This window comes from Heterocephalus glaber, unplaced genomic scaffold, assembly GCF_053883595.1.
Source record: "Heterocephalus glaber isolate CG9 unplaced genomic scaffold, H.glaber_assembly_v1.0 deba00000071, whole genome shotgun sequence".
Taxonomy (NCBI): Eukaryota; Metazoa; Chordata; class Mammalia; order Rodentia; family Bathyergidae; genus Heterocephalus; species Heterocephalus glaber.
In genome coordinates this window covers 35,446,127-35,473,597 of record NW_028258137.1, presented here as the reverse complement: position 1 = coordinate 35,473,597, position 27,471 = coordinate 35,446,127, and the positions used below count along the sequence as shown (strand labels likewise).

Below are 27,471 nucleotides of genomic sequence, written 5' to 3'. Positions count from 1 at the left end.
ATTTTGGTGCTGGGGATTGAACCCAGGGCCTCAGACATGCTAAGTACACTCTGCCCCTCAGCTATACCTCCAACCCCTTAGGAATTCTAAATCCTTTTATCTAAACCTCAAATTTAAAATTAAGTAATTTTTTCTCTGTGCTGGGAATCAGACCGAAGCCCTGACACATGTAAGGCAAGCACTCTACCACTGAGCTACATTCCCAGCTCCCTCAAATTATGTAATTTTGAGATATTTTCATATTTTAGATTTTTTTTTCCTCAGTGCTAGAGATCAGACCTAGATGCCTCAAGCATGCTAGCCAAGGGCTTTATCATTGAGCCACATTTCCACCCTAGTATGTTAGATTTTGGGGTGGCTTGGGTGTTTTTTTTGTTTTGTTTGTTTGTTTGTTTTAAGACAGGGTCTCAATATTCAGTTCAGGCTGGCCTTGAATTCTCTATGTAGCCCAAGCTGCCCTCAAGCTCATGACAATCCTCTTGCTTCAGCCTCCCTAGTGCTGGGATTACAGGCATATGCCACCATGCCTGGCCCAATATTTTAGATTTTAAATTAGACATTTGCTTCTAAATCTTAATCTAAATCAAAACAATAAAGTTTTGGTGTTTTTAATTTTGTTTGAGACAGGGTCTCACTAAGTAGTTCGGGCTGGCCTTGAACTCATGGTGATCGTTCTGCCTCAGCCTTGCAAGTGCTGGTATTATAGGTGTGTGCCACCATGCCCTGTGAGAATAGACTTTGATTAGAAATTTGCTTTTGTTGTTTTTTGATATTTCTTTTATTTAACAAGCTCCTGACTCAGAATTTACTATCTCATGGAGAGAACTCTGTAAATTTGGTTTTTGGTGCCAGGGATTGAACCCATGGCTTCTTGCATAGTAGACAAGTACTCTTTTTTGAGACAGGACTCACTATATTGCCCAGGCTGGTCTCGAACTCCGGGTCTCAAATGATCCTTCTGTCTCAAGTAGCTGGGTCTAACGGGGGTGCCACTGCATGGTTTTCCTGAAAAAATTTTAAGGGATAAAATAGTTTTCATGAAGGAAAGAAAAATAGCAATTGGGGCCACACACATTCTCAGTGTCATTATTGCATTCTGAAGTCAGTGTTGTTTTTCACATTTTGGCATGTTACATTTTAAAACTTTGTAATAGTGGCTATTATTTATTGAGTTAACTTTGATCACTAAGTGACTTAACTGTGAAAAAATAGAGTGAACACTTTACTCTTAGGTCTATTTTGTTTTTGTTACATTGTTTTGTAAGCAGTGAGGGGTTTTATTTTACTTTTTTATTTTTGGTACCAGGGATTGAACTCGGGACCTTGCACTTTTGGTGCAGGCACGGTGCCACTGAACTAAATCCCCAGCTCTGAGTGAGGAGTTTTATTCCTACTTATTCTTTGCCTCACAGGTAACCAAGGTGAACAGTGTTCCTTAAGCAAAGACAAATGTATCTGAGTATTTTCTCCTTTTTATTCATAAGGTAGCAGTTTTGAACTTCATGTTTTGGCTTCATACTGTATCCTACAGATATTTTCAGACCACTACATAGTAGGTGTCCACACTTAGAGCTACTGGCCCAAGTCGGTGGGTAATCTTAGCACTCAAGGGGCTGAGGCAGAAGAATCAAAAGTTTGAGGGAGGTCTGCTACATGGGGAGTTCAAGTCCAGCCTGGACTACACAGCGAAACTCTGTCTTTAAAAATAAATAAATAAAGAAGTTATAGACCCTTTGGACTTCTGGAAAAGAGCCTGTGAGATAATGAGGAGAAAGTATCCCCTTTTTCTCTTCTCTGCAGCTGCTAGGCAAACAGATGTGGAGTTATCAAAACTCTGCAGAAGGGCTGCGGCTGAGGCTGTGGCTCAGAGGTAGAGTTTGTGCTTAGCATGCAGGAGGCTCTGGCTCGGCCCCCTGCACTGCGAACTAACAACAAACTCCACAGAAGCAAGTGCTTAGGAAGGAGTTAGAAACTATGAACTGGGAAAAGGAACCCCAAACTTCTGAAAAGTCTTTTGTTCACATTCATTTTCCTGTGTGGCTATGGTAATAGTATTTCATCGTTTTCTTTTCTGAAAAGTATACAGTCCTAATGAAGTTTCTTTGTTAGCCAGAAGGCAAGCCTATAGTTTGGGGGTGTTTTTTGCCTTGGTTTTTTTTTGGTTTTTTTTTTGCAGTGCTGGAGATCAAGTATGCTAAGCAAGCATTATACCACTGATCTATAGTTTTTTAACTTGTACAGTGGAGCTACAATTGCATTAAAAGTATTCAGTACATATTTAGCTTCAAGTTGCATTTAAATACAATACCACTGATTCTACTAAAGAACTTTAGTAAAGCAGTTTTTCCCCAAGTACCGGCCGCACACCAGAAGATCACTGCTTAGACTGAAGGTGAGATACAGCTCCCTGATGTAAAATTCACTGGTTTTTTGGTCTTTTTGTAGTAAGTAGTGACATTTATTGAAGATTACCAGTTGGTAGCAGAAACAGGGAGAAGGATGAAGGGAAAAAGGGACTTGAGAGCGAAAAGAGAAAGGGACTTGGGTGCAAAGGGAAAAAAGGGCCAAATTCACTGTTTCAAAATCTGTAACTCAGTTGCTTCTGTAATTCTCATTTTAATAGTACACATTCTAAGTTTATCTCTGTTCTTCATGGACAGTATTGTTTACCTTGGAAGTAAAACTTTTAACAAGTGCTTGCAGCTGTCTTGTTGAGAAAGTAGTTAAATATACCCCAAAGTAATTCCTTTCTTCCTTCTTTCACTTTTTTTCTTTTCTTCCCTCTGCCCCTCTTTTTTTTTTTTTTTTCAGGGTCTCACTGTGTAGTTCAGGCTGGCCTGGAACTCACAGCAATCCTCCTGCCTCCACCTCCCAAGTGCTAGGATTGTAGGCGTGTGCCATCACGCCAGGCCCCCCTCCCCTCCCCTTCTTCCCTTCTGGACTGAACCCAGGACATTTACACTGCGTTACATCCCCAGTCCTTTAAAAAGAACTTTTTTTAAAGTTTTGAGACAGGGGGTCTCTAACTTATCTAGACAGGACTCAAACTTGGAATCCTCCTTCCTCAGCCTCCCAAAGTGTAAGATTATAGGTGTAGCTTGCCTTGCCCTGGCAAATACTTTATATAAATGAATTAGTAATAGATACCAAATCACATACAATTTTTTTTTTGACAGATACGAAAAGAAGGGAGAGGTAAATACAGTCCAGATCAGCTGTGTGTTCTCGACAACGTAAAGATGAATCTGAGAAGATTTGTTGCTTATCAAGAAACTGTTGAGAAAAGACTCACTTCTTGAACCATCAAAAGAGAGACTGGAGCCAGGGGTGTAGCTCAGTGGTAGAGTGCTTACTTAGCATTCAGGAGGCCCTGGGTTTGATCCCCAGCACAGCAAGAAAAAAATAAGAAAATGGGAAGACCAGTTCTTCCCCAAAGTATCTGATGGTCTCAGTGCTAAAGGGTTTCCTTTGAGTATTATGTTTCAAAAGCCATTTTTAATGCCTGTCTTAGGAAAATTAATTTGAGGTTTATAAAAAAAACCTGTCCAAAGCTCTTGTTTAAGCATTGGGATCTATGTGACATTTCTAATGATCTCTAGTATGTCTCCAGTATACCTTAGTCACTGGAAACAAAGGAAATGAAATGCAACCTCAGGTGGTTTTTAACTGCTTTGCAAAAAGTAAAGAAACTTCAGATAATCATGTACTTGAATTTTGCAAGAAAGGAAAATCCAAATCATTGCTTATATACTTTAAAAAGCCAGTATCATTTTTATATTAGCTGAATCTTGAAGTGAAATATGAATATTATAAAATATTTTGGTATGAAGTACTGTATATCAATTATGCACCTTGTGTGAAGAAGTGAATGCATTGCATCTGTACGTCACTGCTCAGTAGCTTATATTAATGAACTAACGAGGTCATTGCATCCTCTACGAGCAGGTCTGATTGGTTATTGTTTTGTAACATCACTCACTGATTTGATTTGATTTAGAATCAAAATTGGTAGAAAATATTTTTAATAAATAACTTTTTAATTGAAAGCTTTATGTCTTATAAAATCTTTTTTTAAACCACTAAATAATCCTCTTCCTGAGTAGTTTGCTTGCTAATGACTATTGCTTCATATGTATCTGAGATACTAAAAAAGACTTGCAGCAAGATTTTCCGGTGTCACTGCTCAGTGTCCTTGAAGTAATCGAGTGACAGCAAAGGGCTCAGGGCAGGAATTTGCTGTGCATCACTGTCTCAAAGGCCCCTGGTACCAGCTCTGTCAGCCATCCATTTGCCTGATCAGAAGAGTTGTAGGTGGAGATTTGAAAATTTCCACACAGTTGATCTCAGTTACACTGATATACCAGAATAGGACTTGATTTTCCCCCGACTTTTATAGTCGCATAAAGTGAGCCAATAGCATTACTTTTTATCTGCACTGTGACATATCTTATAGTTTTTACCTGTCTGGTATAGACTGTTGGGAAGCCAAGATTGTTTCCCAGCTCTGATGAGTCACTGAGCCCGTGGAACTGAGTAAAAATGACCAGGATCTGTAAATGGGTATGGAATGAAAATGATGCACCATATAGAAATGTTTCTTTTGCTTTATTATATTCCTGGATCATGAGTTTTATCATGTGCTTAGTGATCATTGCAGCCAAATCATTGACCCAAGCTTTGTATATGTTCTTTGAGGATTTTTCCAGTGAAGCAAAGTTTGAGTTTTCCCTGCCTCAAATATTTCTAGAAAATCATTTTCCTTGAAAATGATTTCCCATGCTTTTTTTTTTTTTTTTAACAGTCTCTACGTAGGCCGGCCTTGAACTCCTGTGTAGCCCAGACTGTCCTCAAACTCACAGCCATCCTGTTTCACCTTTCTGATTATAGGCATGTGCTACCACTCCCAGCTTTCTGTGCTTACTAACCTATAAACAGTAGGCCCTAGTGCATAGTAGGCTCTTAGTATTTATTGAACAAATCACTGTTCATGATTTTCTGTTTTACTAAGCAGTCCGTTAGGCAGTCAAATGAATTGGGGTGAGTTATTATACTGGAAATGTATAATAACTTTTTAGATTCTAAGGCATAGAAACTTTGGTCTGTATTGGGTTGTGTTTTTTGTTTTTTTTTTTTAGACAAGATCTCCTTTGTAGTGCAGGCTGGCCTTGAACTCACTATGTAGCCCAGGCTGGTCTCAAACTAGTAGCAATCCTTCTGCCTCAGCCTCCCAAATGCTAGGATTACAGCCACACCCCACCATGCCCAAATGGTCTGTATTATTACTATCCATTTTTGTCCTTCTAACAACAGAGTGAATGGAAAAACAAATATTAAATAGTAGTTTTAACTACTTACACAATGACTTAGCAGGTCATTCATGGGACAGTGTAATACAGACTAGTTTTCCTAGACAAAAAAATATCTGCTTTAAAATACTTTTATAGTAGGTGTAATGACACACCACTATTATCCCAGCTACTTTGGAGGCAGAGGCAGGAGGACTGAAAATTCAAGGCCATCCTGGGCCACTTAGCAATACTGTTTCAAAATAAAAAGGGCTGGGGCAAAACTTTACAATCGGAGGGAGACCTGTTTCCACGTGGAGGTCAGCAGGTCCAGAGAGAAACAATGGGCCAGGCTGGCATTGCAGCACCAGGAAAAGCCCATGGATGTTGTAAACTGCAAAACAGCATGGAGTTTTACAGTACTCTGAAAGTGACTCTTTCTGCATGGTGGGCTACAGTGGGAGAAGAAATCACTGCAGCAGCACCCCCCCCCCATATCTGAGAGTGATAAATCAGGGAAATTTGGGGAAGGGCTTAATTATTTAAGACTGAATTCCTTGAGAAATCAGAAGAGCTCCACTTCAGGACTTCTGGGGTCCTTCTACCACAGTGACTGAGTGGGAGATGGCCCAAGAGACAGGCACAGAGTGTGTGCAGGCTAGACATAGGCCTCCTTCCCCAAGAAGGTCAGACTCAGGGCAGGAAGGACACAGGGCTCCCACCCTCTGTAGTGAGAAGCCAGGCTGGTTGTGTGTGGTTTTTAGAGGGGACAACTCCTGAAAGTGCTGGCATTAAATCCAGAGGACTGTTTGGGCCCCTGCTCTGCTGCCTATGTCCAGCACAGAGCTCAGTGGTTAGCTTGCTTTCCCATCTGCCAGCTTATTCAGGGACACATCTCAGCCTGGACAGTTGCCACAGCCTGGAGTGTGTGGACAGAGGGGCCTCTCGAGTTGGGGGGACACCTTACAAACCCACAGACTGTGAACTTGTGCAGAGAAAGCAGTGACTCAGGGCCACACAGAGGGACACGGCTGGCTGAGTACAGCGCTAGGGCAGACACATTGACTGACGTGTGCAACAGGAGAGGCTGGAAAGGACTCAGCATTCACACACAAAAAGTTGTGTGGAAAAAACATAACTTAGTAGTGATTCAGTATCCCTCCCCATACCTGGTAGATTCCAATAGTGTGGGCCCTGAAAAGACACCACTCGTTCAAATTCACAAAGGAGTGGTTCGGACTTGATTTTCATTTCCTTTTTTCTTGGGGGAGGGGTTAGTTTTGTTTTTTTTTTCTTGTTCTTTTCTATTTTGTCTAATCATATTGATTTTCTTTTAGTCTTTAATTGGATCTTTTATCTTACTTTTTTCTCCTCATTTTCCTTTCCTTTATTTTTCAAATTTTACTTTTCTCATTTTTCCTTTCCCCAGCCCCTCAACTTTTACTAGTATTCCTCTTAAGCTTTAGCAAGCTTTAGATATTTAGTTGACTCCAGGCTATTATGGTTGAATTCTATTAATGGTGGTATAGTTGTTGCATTTAGTAGATACTTTATACCAATATTTGGTTTATCTTTGTGTCTGTTATTATTGCAGATCTTTTTCTAGCGTTAAATGTGATGCAGTGGTAGCTTTTATTGGTTCTTATTCTGTGTCAATATCCAGTTTGACTTTCCTAATTTCTTTGCTGTTGCAAGTGGTGGCATAGTTGTCGCTATGAATTGGTTTTTGTTGTACGCCGATATCTGGTTTGTCTTTGTATCATCAACAATACCCAGATTCGGGCCAATTACACTACACACTCCCCAGATGAATAGCAGTGGTCAGACCTTGGGACAGAGGCAAAGACCTATTGTTAGCCACACTCAGAGTCCATCACTGAAAAGCAGACACTGACTGAAGAGATCTTCTTACTAGAAATAAAATCTTTCCATTTTAATCAACCCTCATCCCCTCAAGACAAGACACACACATACACACACAATATAAACATGAAAAAAGGCAACAAAATGCCTCCAAAAACTCCCAATTCCCCCAAGGCTGATCCATGGGGCATCAGTGGGGAAGAAATCAAAAACCAAACAGCTGAGTTATACAAAATGATAAAAAGGTAAAAGAGAAGCAACAACAAGAAGAACAAAACAGGTTCCTAGTGACCTCAAAGATGATATAACTAGCCAGGTGTGGTACACACCTGTAATCCCAGGTGTGCTTAGGAGGCTGAGGCAGGAGAATTGCTATGAGTTCAAGGCCAGCCTGACCTGCATAGCGAGATCCTGTCTCAAAAACACCCAATCTAAAAATGGCCATCTGAGATGAATACACTTCTCAGATGAAGAAGTAGAAACAGTAAATAAATACATGAAAAAATTTTCAACATCACTGGTCATTTGAGAGATGCAAATTAAAATAATGCTGATATTCCATGTCACTCCAGAAAGAATGGCTGCTATCAAGAAATAACAAATGCTGTTGGTGCTATGGGGAAAAAGGAACCCTTCTCCACTGTTGGTGGGAGTGCAGACTGGTGCAACCACTGTGGAAATCAGTGTGGAGATTCCTTATAAACTAGCATTAGAGGTCTCATTTGACCCAGCCATTCCCCTTCTAAATACCTTCCCAAAAGTATTAAAAGCATCATACCATAGTGATATATGTACAATCATGTTTATAGCAAAACAGTTTGTAATAGCTAAATCTTGGAAACAACCCAAATACTCATCAACTAATGAATGTATAAAAAAGATGGTTTTTTTAATATAATGGAATACTATTTTACCATAATAAAGGATAAACTCTGGGTAAATGGGTGCACTTAGAGGCCATACTCTTAAGTGAAATAAATCAGACACGTGTAAATATCACATTGTCTTTCTGGTGTGAGAAACTGAAAGTACAAATAATGACCAAAATATATAATAAATGTTGTGAAATAGGAAGAAATCGTTCAAAATTTTCCATGTGAGATACTTCGTTACTACTTAAAATGCTTTACACAACAACAGAAAAGATGATATAACTAAACAGATAATGAACTTAATAAATAAACAATCAGTAAGCTTAAAGAAGACACTAAGAAAAAGCTAGCTGAGCTGAACAAAATGATAGAAAACATGAATGACCAGTTTTTCAAAGATTAAGAGTCCATGTAAAGGTACCAAACTGAAATCCAAGAGATAAAAGCTTCTATTGAAAATATAGGCAGTAGAAGTGATCCATGTGCTGGGCGTGGTGGCACATTCCTGTAATCCCAGCACTTGAGAGGCTGAGGTAGGAGGATCGCTGTGAGTTTGGAGACATCCTGGGGTACATAATTCAAGGCCAGCCTGGACTACATAGTAAGACTGTCTCAAAAAATCCACACACACACAAAATAGTGATCAATGTAAAAAAAATAGTGATCAATGTGAGGAGAGTGTAAGAGTTAGAACTGAAAGGGGCCAGGGATTTAGCTCAGTGGTTCCACCGCCTGCCTCGAAAGCACAAGGTCCCAAGTTCAGTCCCCAGTACCAAAAAAGAAACTGAAAGATAGGTTGGTTCAGGTGACTATACAATCAGAGATACCTTAAAAACAACAAAAGATCATGGAAAATGGGTTCAACAGCTGTTCTATGATGCAAAAAAGACTAACCTAAGATGGACTGGAATTAGTGAAAAATCAAAAGACAGCATAAATGGCAAAGAAAAACCTGTATAGGGAAGTTATCCAAAAATCTTTCCATATACGGAGAAAGAATTTAACATACAGGTGAGTGAGACATATAGAACCCCAGATACCCATGATCAGAAAAGAATTTCACAACCTATCATAGTTCAAAATCCCAGAAGTCTAGCATAAGGACTTAAAAGCAACAAATTACTTATAAAGGTAAATTAGAATTACAGAAGACGTCTCAACACAAATCTTAAAGGTTAGGAGCACTTGAGTGAAGTGTTTCAAGCCCTAAAAGAAAACAACTTTCAATCCAAACTAATATATCCTGAGGAAAAAAAGCACCTTAAGAAATTCATGACCACCAAATCAACACTCCAAAAACTTTTTGAGGAAATCCTAGAAAGTTACAATGAAGCCAATGATGCAAAAAAATCTTGTGGAATGAATACATTAGATAGAGTGAGCAGTTAAGTAGAAAGGAAGGGGAAAAAATAGCAACAGGAAAATAATACAGTGACAGGAATAAGTCAGTACCTTTCAGTAAGAACACTCAATGTGAATGGTCTCAAATCCCCAATCAAAAAACAAAGAATGGTAGATTGGATCAAAAAACAAAATCCAATTATATGCTGCATACAAGAAATACATTTAATCCAAAAAGAAATTCATAGACTAAAAATCAAAGGATGCAAAACAGTATTACATGCAATGGAAGCCAAAAAACAAGCAGGAGTAGCTATCCTATTTTCAGATAAAGTGAACTTCAAGCCAGTCCTGATCAGAAGAGGCAAGGAAAGACACTACATATTAGTTAGGAGAACATTTCAACTGGAAGAGATAACAACTATAAATATATATGTACCAACTTCATAAGATGGACACTACTGAACATAAAAGATAAGATAAACATCAGCCCAGTTAGAATGTGGAATCTCAATACCCCACTATTGCAAATAGATAAACTAGACAAAAAAAAAATCAACCAAGAAATACTAGAGTTGAACCACAGCATTGTACAAATGAACTTAATAGATATCTACAGTGCTTCACCCAACAACAACAGAATACACATTCTTCTTAGTAACACATGGAACTTTCTCTAAAATAGACCACAAACTGGCCCATAGAGCATGCTTAAGTAAAATACAAAAGAAGCAAAATTATCACATGTATATTATCAGATTGTAGTGCAATGAACTAGAAATCGGTGGCAAAAGTAACCACAAAAATGATGCAAACACATGGAGATTAAATAATGCTCTTGAATAATCAATATATTGGTCATGGAAGAAACAAGGAAAAAAGTAAAACAGCTCCTAGAATCAAATGATAATGCTAGTACAACATACCAGAACCTATGGGACCATACCAGAAGCTTTAATGAAGGGAGTCTTAAGAGTCTTTAATGAAGGGGATCATTTATACCTGTGAATGCCCACATGAGAAAAACAGAGCCCAATCAAATAACTTAATGATATACCTCAGAGTGCTAGAGTACAGGAACAATCCAAATCCAATGCTAATACAAAAAAGGAAATTATAAAGGTCAGAGAAGAAATTAATAAAATTGAGACAAAAAATATAAAGAATCAGTGACTCAAAGAACTGGTTCTTTGAAAAAATAAGCCAAGTGTGGTGGCACATACCTGTAATCCCAGCACTCAAAAGGCCAAAGCAGGAGGATTGCCATGGGTTCCAGGCCCGCCTGAACTACTAGCAAGGCCCTGTCTTTAAAAACCAAATAAATAAATAAATAAACAAACAAAATAGACAAACTCTTAGCCAATCAAAAAGAAAGAAAAGACCTATATCAGTGCAACTAGAAATGAAAAAGGTAAAATCACAACAGATACCACAGATATCCAGATTATTAGTAACTACTTCAAAAACCTGTACTCCAATAAATTGGAGAATCCTGAAGAAATGGATGGATTTCTAGATATATATGAATTATTGAAACTGGACCAAGAAGATATAAAATCCCTGAAAAATAACAGTCAATGAAATTGAGGCAGTTAATAATAAACCTACCAACTAAGAAAAGCCCAGGGGGGGCCAGGGATTTAGCTCAAGGTCCTGAGTTTGATCCCTGGTACCAAAAAAAAAAAAAAGAAAGAAAGAAAAGCCAAGGACCTGATGGAATCCCTCCTGAATTCCACAAGGACTTCAGGGAAAATCTAACATCAATACCCCTCAGACTATTAAATTAAAAAGGAAGGAAGGAGTACTCCCTTACTTTGCTTTACCTTACCAAGCCACCATTACCTTGATTCCAAAACCAGACAAGGATTCAAAAAGAAAACTACAGGCCAAGCTCTTTAATGAACATAGGTGCAAAAATCTTCATCAAAGGTGCCAGGGATTTAGCTCAGTGGTTCCAGCACCTGCCTCATAAGTGCAAGGTCCCAAGTTTGATCCCCGGTACCCGCCCCCAAAAAATGTTCAACAAAATATGGGCAAACAGAATGCAACAAACATGACCAAGCAGGCTTTGTCCCAGGGATGCAAGGATGGTTCACCATACACAAATCGATAAGTGTGTAATACATTGCATAAACAGAAGCAAGACAAAAATCACATGATCAACCTGGTGTGGTAGCACAGGCCGATAATCCCAGCACCCAGGAGGCTGAGGCAGGAGGATTGCCACAAATTCAAGGCCAACCTGGGCTTCATAGATCAAGGTCAACCTGAACTACATAGAAAGAGTGTGTCTCAAAAAAACAAAACAGGGCCAGGGATTTAGCTCAGTGGTTTCACTGCCTGGCTCACAAGCACATGGTCCTGAGTTTGATCCCCAGTACCAAAATAACACACACACACACACACACACACACACACACACACACACAAAACAAAAAACTCACATGACCATCTCAATAGACACAGAAAAAGGTTTTGCCAAAAAAAAATTTTTTTTGTTTTGTTTTCTTGAGACAGGGCCTTTCTCTGTAGTCCAGGCTGAATTTGAACTCAATCAGGGATGTAGCTCAGTGGTGCTGCACTTGCCTGGCAACCACCAGGTCTTGAGTTCAATTCCTAGTATGGGGGGGCAACCCTATAAACTTCCAGCAAGCCTCCTGCCTCAGCCTCCCATATGCTGCCACACCCTGAAAAACAACAGCAAACTTTTTTGTTGAGACAGACTCTTACTATGTAGTTCAGGCTGGCCTCAAAATCCTGGCAGATCCTCCTGCCTCAGCCTCCTGAGTGCTGGGATTACAGGAGTGTGCCACTGCCTGCTTTTGACAAAATTTAACATTTGCTCATGATAAAAACCCTGAAGAAAATATAGAATGATCTTATCTCAATCTGATAAAAGCCATTTATGACCAATCTACTGCCAACATCATATTAAGAGGGGGGAAAACTGAAAGCTTTTCCTCTAAAATCAGGAACAAGGATGTCCACTATGATCAATCTTGTTCAATATAGTGCTCAAAACTTTAGCCAGAGCAGTCAGGCAAGGGTAAAAAGTCAATGTGATACATATAGGACAGGAAATCAAACTATTCTTATTCTCAGATGGATGATCCTTTACGTACAAGACCCAAAATACTCCATAAAAGACTCCTAGAAGTAATCAACAAATTCAGTAAGGTAGCAGCATATAAAATCAATGCACAGAAATCAATAGTGTTCCTCTACAACAATAATGAATCCACCAAGAAAGAAATTAGGAAAACAGTACCATTCACAATAGCTTCAAGAAAAATTAAATGCTTAGTAATTAACCTAACCAAGAAAGTGAAAAACCTCTACAATGAAATATAGTACTCTGCAAAAGGAAATTGAAGAGGGCATAAGAAAGTGGAAAGATATCCCCTGTTCCTGGTTACACTAAACCAGTACTGTCAAAATAGCCATACTTCCAAAACTGATATATAGATTTGATGTAGTCTCAATTGAAATACCAACTGCATTCTGCACAGAACTAGAGACAAGAATCCTAAAATTCACATGGAACCAGAAGAGATCCAGAATAGCAAAAGTAATCCTGGACAACAAGAGCAAAGCAGGAAACATCACAATACTTGACTTCAAGTTATATTACAAAACTACGGTGATAAAAACAGCACAGTACTGGCACAAAAACAGATATGTGGGGAACAGAATAGAAGATGCAGAAACAACCCCAGGCACATTCAGCTATCTGATCTTTGAAAAGGGGACCAAAAACATATGCTGGAAGAAAGATAGCCTCTTTAATAAATGGTGCTGGGAAAATTGGATATCGACATACCAAAGATTGATTCTAGACTCATGTCTCTCACTGTGTACTACACTAAAATCAAAATGGATCAAAGTTCTAAATGCTAAAACAAAAATACTTAATCTGCTGGAAGATAAAATAGGTAAAACTCTGAAAAGTAGCCATAGGCAAAGATGTTCTAAACAGAACCCCAATTGGACAGGAAATAGCCACAAGAATCAACAGATGGGATTATATTAAATTTAAAAAGGTACAGCAAAGGAAACAACCAACAGAGTGAAGAGAAAATGGGGAACAGAAATTTTTTTTTTTGCCAGCTATTCCTCAGACAGAGGCCTAATATCTAGAATGTATAAAGAACTTTCCAGGCATTGTGGCACATGCCTGTAACCTCAGTACTTGAAAGGCTGATGCAGGAGGATCACCATGAGTTCCAACCCAATCTGGGCTACATAGTGACTTCAACACCAGCATGAACTACACAGTGAGGCAAAGAGAGGGGTGTGGAGGGAGAGAGAGAAGGAAGGAAGGAAAGAAGGAAGGAAAGGAGGGAGGGAAGGAGGGGAAAGAAAGAAAAAGAAAAAAGAAAGAAAGAGAAAGAAAGAGGGAAGGAAGGAAAGAAAGAGAAAGAAAGAAGGAAGGAAGGAAAGAAAGAGAAAGAAAGAAGGAAGGAAGGAAAGAAAGAAAGAAAAAGAAAAAGAAAGAAAGAGAAAAAGAAAGAGAAAAGAAAGAAAGGGGGCTGGGGATTTAACTCAGTGGCACTGCGTCTGTCTCACAAGCTCAAGGTCCTGAGTTCAATCCCTGGTACAAAAAAAAAAAAAAAAAAAAAAAGAAAGAAAGAAAGGGAAAAAGAGAGTGGGGGGGAAGGAAGGAAGAGAGGAGACCTTGCCAGGTGTGGTGGCACACAGCTGTAATCACAGCACTCAAGCTGAGGATCTCCATGAGTTTGAGGTCAGCCTGGGCTACATAGTGAGTTCAAGGCCAACTAGAATTACAGAGCAATACCCTGCCTCAAAAAGAAAAACAAAACAAAACAAGAACTAAAAAAAGTAGGCCCAGTAAAAAAATGGGCAACTGAAAAGAATAAACAGTTCTCAAAAGAAATACAAGTAGCCAATAAATACACGAAAAAACATTCAACATCTCTGGCCATTAGAGAAATGCAAATTAAAAGAACAGTGAGGTTCCATCTCAGTCCAAAAAGAATGACTATCATCAAGAAATCAAATAATAAGGGCCGGGGATTTAGCTCAGTAGTTCCGGCGCCTGCCTTGCAAGTGCAAGGTCCCGAGTTCGATCCCCAGTGCCAAAAAAAAAAAGAAATCAAATAATAACAAATGCTGGCAAGGCTGGAGGGATAAAAGGAACCCTTCTACATTGTTAGTGGGATTGTAAACTGGTACAATCATTATGGAAATCACAATGGAGAGTCCTAAAAAATACCTAGAAATTTGATTCAACCCAAAATTTGATTCATTCCCAAACAGTTAAAAGACAATTACAGTGATACACGCATACCCATGTTCATTGCAGCACAAGTCATAATAGCTAAATCTTGGAAGCAGCCTGTATGTCCATCAACAGATGAATAGATAAAGATGTGGTATTTATACAGTAGAGTACTACTCTGCCATAAAGAAGGATAAACTTGAGTCATTTATAGGAAAATAAATGCACCTTGAGGTTAAGTGAAATAAATCAGATACACTAGCTTAAATACTGCATGGTTTCTCTTACATGAGAAACCAAAGTATAAATAAATTAAATAGTGAAATAAAGGATAGATAATTGAAAACATGGAGATAGATGTTTTACAAAAGGGAAGATGACCAAGAGATAGAGGAAGGGGAAAAATGTGGAAGGGAACCTGAAACAAAAGGAATTAAGATGTTATGTACATGCACCAACTCTCCATGATAAATGTAATTATAAAGTAAAAACTTCAAGTTAAAAAAAACGAACTAAAAAGGGCTGGAGATGTAGCTCAGTAATAGAGAGCTCCTGGGTTCAATGCTCAGTAACACACACACACACACACACACAGTAGTACAGTAAAAATATACTTTTGTAAGTGTGGACTCATATGACTGTTTTAGAAGATTTGTTCTTAAGGAGTTGGAGTCTTGGCATACTGCCCAGACTGGCCCTGAACTCCTCCTGCTTCAGCCTCTCCAGTAGCTGAGATTTATAGACAGGCACCATCGTGGGTGGCTGACGATTTTTATAGTTTTTAAACTAATGCATAAAAACATAAAATGTGTACATGTTAGTGGGTTACCATGTACTGTCTTTACAAATAGATACTTGTATCTGTCTCATTTATCATTTCTTTGTTAAAAACTTTCAAAATCCTTCTAGCTTTTGGAAAAGCACAGTACATTGTTGTTATCTATAGTGACCTTACTGTGCAATAGCATCGGAATACCTGTTCTTACCGAACTGTAACTTGGTGCCCATTAATCATCCTTTCCTCATCCCTCCTGCACCTGAGCTTCTCATAACCACCATTCAACTTTCAACTTCTAGGTCACCTTTTTCAGATTTGGCGTATAAGCGAGATCATGCTCTTTCTGTGTAGGAGTCTGTATTACACTATTACGTGAATAATATATGCATGACTTACTAAGTTATCGGGAAACTAGTTAAAACTGAAAAATATATTTCATATTTGTTTTCCCTGTGTATAAATGAGATAATTCATGAATACATTGTTTCTGTCATGGAAAGAAAATGTCCTGAAAACTGGTTTTTTTCTTTAACAGGAATTTATAAACGTAATGCATATCAGAATCATGGTGTGTGTGGGGGTGTCTTATGTGTTTTTTTTTTTTCTTAAACACCAAAAAATACTTCGTTTCTACTACCTGCTATGTTAGATTTTAGCACAAGTGAGGGTGAACTTTGCTTTTTTGGCTGTTGTTTGTTTGTTTGTTTGTTTTAAGATAGGATCTTACTGCGTAACCCAGGCTGTGGACCATCACACCTGGTCACTTGGCTTTCTTTCTTTTTTCTCTTGTTTTACTTTCTTTACATTTTTTTTAAAATTTTTATTAGTCCATATTTGCAGTACATAATGATTACAGTCATGGCGGGGACTTGGCACATGTACATAACACATCTTAATTTTTTTACTTCCCCTTTGTTTTATTTTTAAGAGGGAAATGTGTTTATTTTCAAAGAGAATTAATTTTGAAATGTCAGTCATTTAATTACATTTCATTTTGCAGTTTTATCTTTTGCCTTTACTTTGTCTTTCAAAGGAATACCTTTGAGTCGCAGAGAGGAAACTCCTAATCTCCGAGCATTCCTGTTTACCCGGCTCTGTTGTGGGCTTGCTTCCAGCTTTTTTGAAATTGCATGAACCAAATCTTGATTGTGTTTAAGTCTCTATATAGAACATGAGCAATTTTAGACTCTTTTCACATCTAGAAATTCTGTGGTAAAGTTATACTATAGTATTTTAAAACATCCATTTTTGGAAACACAAGATTCCTCCTCCTTGTTATGTTATTTTTATGAAATATGGATTTATAAAATATGGATTTTTTTCCTTCTGAGACTGGGTTTCAGTTTGTGGCCTAGGTTGGCCTCGACCTCGTGATTCAGCCTCCTGAGTAGCTAGAATTGTAAACAAGCACCACAAGCCCAGCCCTATTGTATATATTTAGTCCATATATTCTATCCTCTTTAAAAGAAAGTCTATCCTCCCCTCTATCTTGTTGATGCTTGTAAATGCTACGTAATGCAACTAATACATCTGAGCATTAACAAGATAGAGACAAGGATAGATTTTAAGTCTTTATTCTGAGCAGATTGTGATATTGTTAGATGCTTACCAAAGAAACATTGGTCCTTTGGATGTTTCTGTCCCGAGACTTGAGTGTCGTCAGAGCACCGCAGAGTTGCCAGGACAGCTGAGGCATACATGGCAACCACAGGCCTGTAGCTGCCCTGGTGTCCTCCTTTCTAGGGCAGCTGCTGCTTCTTCCTCTTCCCTTTTCCCCTGGTGCTGAGGATCAAACCCAGGGCCTCACACATGCTGAGCACCTGCTCCAACACTGAGCTGCACCTGCAGTGCTGTGGAGGCTTCTTATTAGCCCAGGCTTGTGGCTGCCCTGGGTCCGCACATGCTATTTTCGGAACTGTATGCTCCCACCCTCTCATCAGTTTTGTGACCTCTAAACCTTGATCATAAACTCATAAACTCATTTTTAATAGCCACAATGAATTTTTATGCAATCACAAATGATTGGTACAGTGTTCCCTGGAATGTTTTCTGAATATATTTACATCTTAGTCTGTTTCACATTTCTATCACAGAGTACCTCGAGCTGGGTAATTTATAAAGGAAAGAGGTCTGTTTTTTTCTTGATTCTCCTCCAAAGCCCAGGGGCTGCATCTGGTCCTGGCCTTCCTGCTGGCACAGTCTGGAGGTGGCACAGGGCCTCACATGACAAGAGACATGACCAGAGACTTCTTTTTTTTTTGTATTAAATTCTTTTATTGGTACATTGTAGGTATACAACACAATTACATTTCTCATTGGGAATTGTACCTTTATATAATGCATCTTGGTTCTTATTTTTTCCCCATTCCTAGCCCTCCCTTCACGCCCTCCACCCTTCCCTATTTACAAAGACTTTATTTCCATTTTTTCCATTTCTGATCATTTTTTCCTTTCCCTTCTTTCCTTTCCCCTGTGCCTCCCACTACCCCTACCCCTTTGGACCTTTTCTTCCTATTTTACATTATCGATTATTCATTCTAATAATTGGTACATTTTAGGTATACAATATAATGACATTCATCATTGGAAATTTGCAACTTTACATAGTCTCTCTTGGTTCTTGTTTTTCACCTTGACCAGAGACTTCTTAAAGGGCCTGCCACCTCTCTACATCTACGCTTGCACTGGGGATTTGAGCCTCAACATGAGGGTTTTGCTTTGTTTTGTTTTATTTTTTGTTTGTTTGTTTTGTTTTATATTTGATACAGGTCTCGCTGTGTGGTTCAGGCTGGCCTTGAACTCACTATATAGTTCAAACCTGCCTCGAATGTTCAGCAGTCCCTCCTGTCTCTGCCTCCTGACCACTGGGATTACAGGCATGTGCCACTATGCCCTGCCTCAACATGAGTTTTTGCCTGGGCAAACCACATCCACACCATAGCCAACCATCTATTACACATGAATGCATTATTTGTCATGGAAACAAAATATCCTGAAAATTGGCTTTTTCTTTAACAAGAATTCATGGATATAATGTGTCTCAGAATCATGGTTAGCTCTTAAGTGAATCTTTTTTCTTGAACACCGTAAAATAACATCATCTTTACTAGCTGTTGTGTTAGATTTTAACATGATAGGTCAGGGTGAAGTTTGCTTCTTTTAAACCTATTTTTTTGTTTGTTTTTTGAGATGGAGTCTTGTTGTGTAGTGCACGCTGGCTTTGAACTCAATATGTAGCTCAGGCTGGCCTTGCACTCACAGCCCTCCTGCCTCAGCCTCCTGAGTCCTGGGATTACAGGTGTGTGTCTTGTCTTGCTCTTGAGAGCACTTTGAAATATTCTCAGCCTTCCAGGCACAGAATGTCTCAAGCTCCAGTCTCAAGCTTGGATAAAAAAAATAAACCCTCAGGATGGTGGTTTCTACCAGGGTGAGGAGAATGGGGTCAGGAAGGGACAAACGTGGGGTTCCAACTTGTCACATTTCATTTCTGCAAAAAGTAAAATCTGTAGCAAATACAGCAAAATGTTTACTCTTATTTGGATGGTGGGTGTTTATGTTTGAAATATTAACTTCTTCTTTTTTTTGATACCAGGGATTGAACTCAGGACCTTGTGCTTGCGAGGCAGGCGAGGTGCCACTGAGCTACATTCCCGGCCCCTATGTTTGAAATATTTAATAACTTTTTTTGCTTATTTTTAAATTACATCAGATAATGACTAGAGATCAGACAGACTAGGGATTAGGTTCTTCTCAGGAGCCTATGGCTGAGCTGGACACCATGGCACACACTGGTCATCCCAGCACTCAGGAGGCTGAGGCAGGAGGATTGAAAGTTCAAGACTATAAGTGAGATGCTGTCTAAAAACCAAACAAAATATCCCAAGAACCTAGGCTACCTATTTCTCACTTCTCTTTCCTCCTCAGCTCAGGAGAGCCTCGCTCCCACCACTCTGCTTCCCTGACCCCGGATTTCCGGGTTACTAAAGACCCTTGTCCCTGGTTGATGCTTTCTGTCTTACCTCTTACCTTCTTGGCCTCCCTTCCTTGTGTGTGGTCTGCACTTTAGATGACTCCCTCCTCGAAGCTCCTGGTGCCCCTGCATCATTGTTACTAGCTCTGCTCTAGTTGACTCTCAAAAGTGCTCCAGTTTAAACTAGGCGTGGAGACACAGCCTATAATCCCAGCACTCTGGAGACTGAGGCAGGAGGAGTTTGAGTTCAAGGCCGGCACGGACCATCATATAGTGAGTCCCTGTCCAAAAATAAATAAATAAATAAATAAATAAATAAATAAATGGCTCTGGTTTAAAATGAAAGGAAACTAACAAGACAATATGAGATGCAGAATTGGAACCAGGGCCAGGATAAACTGTACTATAATGGATTGAGATAACTGGCCAAGCTAAATTTGTTTGTTTGTTTGTTTATGGTACTGGGGATTGAACTCAGGACCTTGCACTTGCCAGGCAGGCATGGTGCCACTGAGCTACATCCCCGGCCCAACCAAGCTGAATTTATAATGTAGATTAGATAATAATTTTTACCAGTATTAAGCGTCCTGATCTGATTGCTGTGCTGTGTTTATGTGTTCTTGTTCTTAAGAAATATACACTGAAGTATTCTGAGTGAAAGGGACATGATGATTCTGACCTATTCTCACATGACTCAAAAATGAATTGTTCATCCACATATAGATGTAGAGAGAAAATAATAAAGCAAATAGGGCAAAACATAAACAATTAGTCAATTGGTAAAGCTGCACATGGGATTTTCCTGAGCTATTCTTGCCACTTTTCACCAAATTTGCCATTATATCAAAGTGAAAACCTAGAAAAATAACTTTTTAAAAAGCTTTAAAAAGTGCTTCATGGCCGGGAGTGTAGCTTAGGGGTTCAGTGTTTGCCTAGCATGCACGAGAGCCTGGTGGGTTCCATTCCTGGCACTGTTACAGACAGCTAAGTTAGGTAGAAATAATAGGCAGTCAGACAAGGTGAGGCCCTCAAGGAAGTCAGTGCAGAAGATGAGAACACATCAGAACTAAGGCTGGAAGCACATCTGAAGAAGACTAAAGTCACAATGGCCAGACTGACATACTTCCCTAAGGGATAAATGGAAGCAAAGAATTATTGCTACCACCCTCTTGATATTTCTTCTATAAATAAACCATTATCTCATTAGAGGTGGGCCATCCTCTCCCACCCACTAAGACTAAGACTAAAGACAAGACTAAGAAGGGGCCCCGGATGTAGCTCAGTGGCACTGCACCTGCCTGGCAAGCACAGGGGGGGAAAAAAAGATAAGATTAAGAGTATTAAAAAAAAAAAGACTAAGAGTATAGATTATCCAACCAAGGTTAATGACATCATCCATATGCCTTTGCTACTACTGGATCAATATTAGCTAAGCAGCTATACTTGTAATCTTATTCGTTGATTATGGTTTTGACTCATGTTGTACCCACCTCATGACTTTGCTCTATAAAACTTTCTCAGACCCACCAAAAGTATATAAGAATCCTACCTTCTCTGCATACTCAATAATATTTGTTATATTTGTCTTTTGGATAATAATAGTCATTTTAATGGATATTTTAATTTTGACCTGTATTTCCTTGAGTAGTGATAACAAGCATTGTTTTTAAAAAGTAACTTAAAAATATGAGTAGCAATAAAGATGTAAGAAACAATTGCAAATATTCTTATTGCTCATATAAAGAAATGATAACTTGTTGTGTATATTCAGACAATATGATATCTTTTAAATAGTAATTTTTTCTGGAATGTTTATATGTAGATAACCATACATTTATAAACAATAAACATTTTATTTCTTTCTTTTCAAAAAAAAAAACTTTCTCAGAGAAGTGGCTCATGGGTAACCCATTCGGGACCCCTCCCATTTCTCCGAAGCTATTCCTATTCCTATTTCCCAATAAATTTTCGTACCCTTAACCTCCAGTGTTCCTTAGAATTCATTCTTCAATTTCAGGGTGCGCAAACTTGGAATATCTGACATCTAGCACATTGGCAAGTTACATTTTCCCCCTATATCAGCACAACAGTGAAGGAAGGAAGGAAGTCAGCAAAGAAGAAAGGAAGGACTCCAGTTTAGACATTATATTATGTGACCATCTAAACTACCGTGTTTACCTGTGTCACCTGGTCCTGCTTGACCCTCTGGTTCCCTCTTGGTCTACTCTATGCCTCACTGCCAAGCCCCAGCCAGTCTTTTTCTTTATTTGTAGTGCTCAGGATGGAACCCAGGGCCTTCTGCATGTTAGATAAGTTACCCAGGCTGGCCTTAAACTTGTAATCCTCCTGCCTCAGCCTCCCAAGTAGCTGGAATTACAGGTGTATACCACCATGCCTAGTCTTTTTGTCTTCTACTCAGTTATCTGAATGCACCATGGTCCACCATGTGCCTATGCATACCCATTGCCTGCCCTCTTTTCCCACTTAACCTACTTAATTCCTATTTGTCCTTTAAAATGTAGGTCAAATGGCAAGTGGATAAGGAAACTTTCTCTAACACCCCAGTTGTTCTGGACTCTAGTTGCATCATGTTTTTTCTTGATCGTGTTTGTTGAGGCCCCAACTTTGTACCAGGTTTTCTCTGATAGACACCGAGGACACCAGGATATGCAAAATAGATATGGAACTTGTCTATACAGAATTTACAGCTAGTAGGAAAGACGGACATCATCAATATAAAATAACAAAAGCATCAAGGGCTACAAAGAAAGGATGCAGGCTGCTGAGGCTAGAAGAGAGGCTTGCCCTACTTAGGGAGACCAGAGGTCTTCCCTGGAGAAGAAACAGAAGCAGTGAACTTGGTGAAGCAAAGAGCCTGGGGCTACAGAGAGTGAGGCAAAAGAAGCTCCAAGGCAGTGGAAGTGCACTGCACGGTGTAACGAGTGAGGCAATTAGGCCAGGCCTCCAGGACTTTGTAAGATGGTACTTGTTTGTCCTGAATGTAATGGGAAAGGGATCCTTAAAGCATTTTTAAGCAGAGAGGGATTGAAGGAGAAGTGGGATGACAGTGATATAGGAGAGATAGAACTCCCCACCCACTAGATGTCAGATGTGCCTAGTTCATGTCCCCTGAAATCGAAGAATGAATTTCAAAGGACAAAAGAGGTTAAGAGTAGGGAAGTTTTATTGGGGAATATGAATAGCTCCTGAGAGACAGGAGGGGTCCCAAGTGGGTAGCCACCAAGGTCATATCTCCGAGAATGTTTTATAGGGCAGAATCATGAGGTGGGTACATTGTGGGTCAATCTATAATCAATAAGATTACAAGTATAGCTGCTTAGCTAATATTGATCCAATAGGGAAGTGGGGCACATAGCAAGGGCTTATAAATGACATCATTATCTTTGGTCAATAATCTTAGTCTTAGGGCCAGGGATTTAGCTCAGTGGTTCCAGCATCTGCCTGGCAAGCACAAGGTCCCGAGTTCAATCCTCAGTACCAAAAAATAAATAAATAAATAAAAATAAAGATGCTTCCGCAATAATCTTAGTCTTGTCTATTAGTCTTAGTCTTAATCCTAGTCTTAGTCATCTTAGTCATTTTAGTCTTAGTCTTAGTGGGTGACAGAGGATGGTCCACCCCTGGTAAGGTAATGGTCTATTTCTACGGGAAATCCCAAAAGGGCTGTACCAATTACCGTATAATCTCAAGCTTCCATTCATCCCTTAGGGACGTATATATATCTGGGCATTGTGACTTCAATCTTGAGGTCTTGTCTTCTTCAGATGTGACCTCAGCCACAATTCTGATGTCTCCACCGTTCACTGAGCCCAGTCCCTTTCTGGCTGTATATTAATTTTATCTAATTTAGCTGTCTATAATAATATGATTAGCTTACATTGTTAAAGCCTCAGCCGCTGGTTAGGGGTAGAGGAAAGATTAGAGATGAACCAGAGGAGAAGCAGTCATGATGAGTTCAGCAGATAAAATCCAAGCTCTTGGGTATGATGAGCAATGAATTGTAAGTGTACACCTTACAGCAAGTGAAAAGTGTTACAGACAGTGCATGAGAGAGGAAAAGGCTGGATTTATTCTGTCTGGATGCAGATAGGCTGAGATTGTGAATGATTTCAGAGAAGAAGTTAAGTTTTTAAGGAATCTAGAGTGGAATGCTTGGGGTCAAAGTCCCCAGGACAGTCAGTACAGGTGTGCAGATAATAATGGACTTCTCAGAGCCAGAGAGATTGTATGTCCTGTCCAAAATTTTCTTTATGGCCATCTGTTCTGTTTACTGAGGGCAGCATGGCCTTTTGGTAGTTTTCTGTTGATTGTGGAGAGCTGCATGTTTGCTGAGAGGGTCTCACTTCAGTGCAGCATGACAAAAAGCAGGCACATTTATTGAAGATCATGGGAAGTTGTGCTCAAGGCAAGGCTGTGCCAACAAAAGACACAGCACAAACAGAAGAGTGGTGGCGGGGTGACAGGAAAGCAAAAGCACTCTGTCTAGTACACAGCACACAGCAACCCAAGAGAAGTCAGGCTTTTGGAATTTAAAGGATGTTCACCTTAGCCCAGGTGCCTCCACTGAGTCTCTCAATATGATTGACAGAAATGGATAGAAATGCTGTGTTATCTCAGGGGCTCACAACACATATGCTTATCCCAGAATTCACTCATCTTAATTATATGCATGGTATGTAGTACATATTCATGAACCCTTCATAAGGTTTGGGTAGGGAAAGGAGACTAAAGTTCAGTTTAGGAGATCCAACACCTAGAGCATCAGAGATTACCTGGGTTTTTGTTGTTATTCTCTACCTCTCTTAGGAGAATGGAAGGAGGAATGGCCCTAGGGTACTGTTTAAAATTAAATGGGTGGAAGGGATTTCCTCAGCTCCACTATCTCTAGCTGTACTAGGTGGGCCAGTCTGGAGGTTACTAGGCCACTTGGGAGATAGATGTGTTGGTTCTAATCAATGTAATGTTGAAGTCAAAAGATTAAACAGCAAATGGTAATGGATTAGACGTGGAAAAACAGTGTGACAGGGAAAAGTGTCAAAGTTGATTCAGGCTTTGTGGCTTACACAATAAGTTGGATGGTGTTACATTCACCAAAATGGGAAGTGCTATAAGGGGCTCGGGCTGGGGGCAGCATAAACCTTGCTCTATGTGATAGAAGAAAAATTCTGTAGTGTCCTAAGTTAAATTACAAAGGCCAGAGGGGAGAGGGAAGTTAATTTGTTGGTAGCTGCAGGAAAAAACAACAAAAAGAATGTTTATATTGAAATCTTTGTTACTGGGGTTTGGAATGCTGGAGGTGGTTTGTAGGTTCTTTCCGTCCTGAGCAGAGCATCGGTCAAGACAAGTGCAAATGGTGGCAAAGTTTTATTCAAGGTAGAAAAAGAAACAGGTTCTGCAGAGCAAATTTGGGCCAGGTAGAAGTAGGAAAAGAAGTACACTCCTCAGCGTCAGGACAGAGCATCTGTGCAAGACAGAACACAGTGGCCAAAAACTCAATGTTGACAGTCTTTTTTGCTATCACCCACTCCTCAGGCTGATGTCAAGTCTAGGCATCCCATGGAAAACCTACTTGAATTCTCATGAGAAGCCCTTGGGCAGGGCCCTGGGATCTGCTCTGCACATGTGTCCTGGGATTTTGTAATTAATAGGTCACACCTATTACTCCAGCCAGTTTTGCCACACCCTAATCTCCTGTCTCATCTTGATTTAGACCTCCAGGACCACTGGCCTGTTTATGGATGAACTTTAGAGAACTTTAAAACCCCAAACAATCTAGAAGCAGCAACGGTTTCTTATGGATGACCCTCCTATCCCAAAGCTTCCCTCACTCTGTTATCCCACCCTTCCAATCTATGGCCAGCGTGGGGTGCAGTGCTTTCCTTCCCTGATGTTTATAAAAACACTCATAGCTCCAGTCTGGAAGACAGTTTCCAACTGCTACCTAGCCCTGCTGCTTGAAGTTTGCTAACTTGTCCTAGGACATGGTCCTCCCTTTTTCTGGCTAGCATCTGTAACAGCTCTATAACCCTTTTATTTCAACAATTCCTTGGTCTCAAGACTTGGTTGAGTATCAGTTAAGGTGATTTTGAGAGCAAATAATGTGAATTCACTCTTTCAAGTTGTACTGAATTTGTTATCTCACATAAAAAAAAAACAAACAGTGAGAAGCTGGATTTGATGATGAATGTCTGTGATCCTAGCATTTGGGAGGCTGAGGCAGGAGGACTGTCATGAGTTCAAGGCCAGCCTGGAATACATAGAGAGACTCTGCCTCAAAAAACAAAACAAAACAAAATGAAACATCCAGTGAGAGGCTTGGTTAATCTGATGAGAGCAGATCTTTGACCTGGTCAAACACACAGGCTCTTTCTACTCTACCCGTTTCCACACACAGGTTGGCTCCCTTCTGTGGTTGAAAGATAACTACATTAGTGTCCAGAGGCAGAAAAAGAACTTTCTCTTCATTATATCTCTTTTTAAGAGCTAAAATACCTTTCAGAGATTCTTCTGTTTTGTCATGGTAATGAGTGTTACATGCTGTAACAGTGAACCTCAGTATCCAAGAGTCTAAATACAATACAATACCCATTTATTCCCCATTCAAATCACAGTTCCACGTGATAGGTGCCTCAGATGGATCTAGAAACCTCTTTTTTTTTTTTTTGGTACCGGGGATCAAACTCGGGTCTTTGCACTTGCGCAGCAGGCGGCGAAACCACTGAGCTAAATCCGTGGCCCTAGAAACCTCTTTTCACAGGCTTCTGCCATCTGGAATCCTTTTCTTTCAGTTTCATGGGTGGATGGGTAGAAAAGACTGATTTAAGGATCTCACTTAACATTTTAGGCCAAAGCTCCAAAGTGACAATTATTTCTCTCCACATTTCATTGGCCCAAAATAGTCATGTCCCCAACCCAACAGGACGAGTGCCTGGAAAATGTATTCTCAGTCTGTGCCCAAGAAGAGGGGATAGAATTGGCCAGCATGCAGCCATTAGCCTGTACTCTCACATATCAGTTGTCAGAACAGGGCCAAATACTTCTTCCTAACTGGGTGTGTTGGTGCACACCTATAATCCTAGCACCCTGGGAGTTGGAGGCAGGAGGATCAAAAGTTTGAGTTTAGCCTGACCAATTTAGCAAGACCCTGTCTAAAAAAAGGCAGGGTGGGGGTTGCTAGGGATGTAGCTCAGTGTGAAGGTCTTGTGTTCCATCACCAACACTGCAAAATAAAAGAAAACAAAACACCTCTTCCTACTTGTGCCCCTGGTAAAGGGAATGGAATTGTTATCTGGTAGCTCCCTCTAAAAGTGGCTTGCCAAATAAGCATTACTGGGTTCTGGGATGCTCAACTCTCCTTCTGGAGTTAGATTCCAGGTTCTTCTCATCTTGAACAAAGAAGTGAAAACAAGCAAATAGATTACTTGAAAAAGTAAAAGTGAAGAGAGAGAGAAACTGGCTCTGCGAAGTGAGCTTAGGCTGAGTAAAAGAGGAAAAAGCAAGATAAAAGTACACCCTGGAGGAGGCAGGGTGGGCTATTGTGAGGAACCCCATGATAGCAAGCTCTTCTTCACATATGTATCCTTTTATACTGTCCAAATCAAGGAAACTCAAGAAAACTTCTACATACAGGTCCTGAGAGGTGGTGCTGGGATCCCATCAGGTCTAGGCCATCCTATTGAAAACCTGCTCGAGTTCTATCGAGAAGTCTATGTGCAGGGCTTTGGGAACTGTTCTGCACGTATATTCTGGGATCTTATAATTAACAGGTCACTCCTACTTCCCCAGAGAGTTTACCATGCCCTAATCTCCTTTGCCAGAATTACTATGATAGGGCTTGTAGTATTATATCTGTGTGAGTCTAGAGTTTTCTGGTATACTTCAATTAAAAACAAGATGTTCTCGAGCTGGGGATAGAGCTCAGTAGTGCAGCACTTACCTAGTATATGCAAGAGCCTGGCTTTGATCCCCAACATGGAAAAAGAAAAAAACAGATTAAATGCAAAAGCTGCATTGTTGGAGCCATTTTCAACCCCAGAAGGGAATTTATCACCCCACCACTGGATTTTTTGTTAGATAAAAAATTAACTGTGGTTTAAACCAGT

At 39.8% G+C, this 27,471-nt stretch overlaps 1 protein-coding gene across 2 annotated transcripts in view; it reads left to right on the top strand.

Annotated features, from left to right (window-relative positions):
• Heatr3 (HEAT repeat containing 3) overlaps nucleotides 1-27,471 on the top strand; it is a 74,218-nt gene that overhangs the window by 35,085 nt on the left and 11,662 nt on the right. Inside the window, exon 15 of one of the 2 annotated variants that reach the window (XM_004847955.3) lies at nucleotides 3,177-4,046. The exons of the other annotated variant lie outside the window; for it this stretch is intronic. Within the exon in view, the coding sequence (XP_004848012.2) occupies nucleotides 3,177-3,299 (123 nt within the window). The 3' untranslated portion in view covers nucleotides 3,300-4,046. Of the gene's footprint in view, nucleotides 1-3,176; nucleotides 4,047-27,471 lie in introns of those variants that run through there. 2 annotated transcript variants of the gene reach the window in all.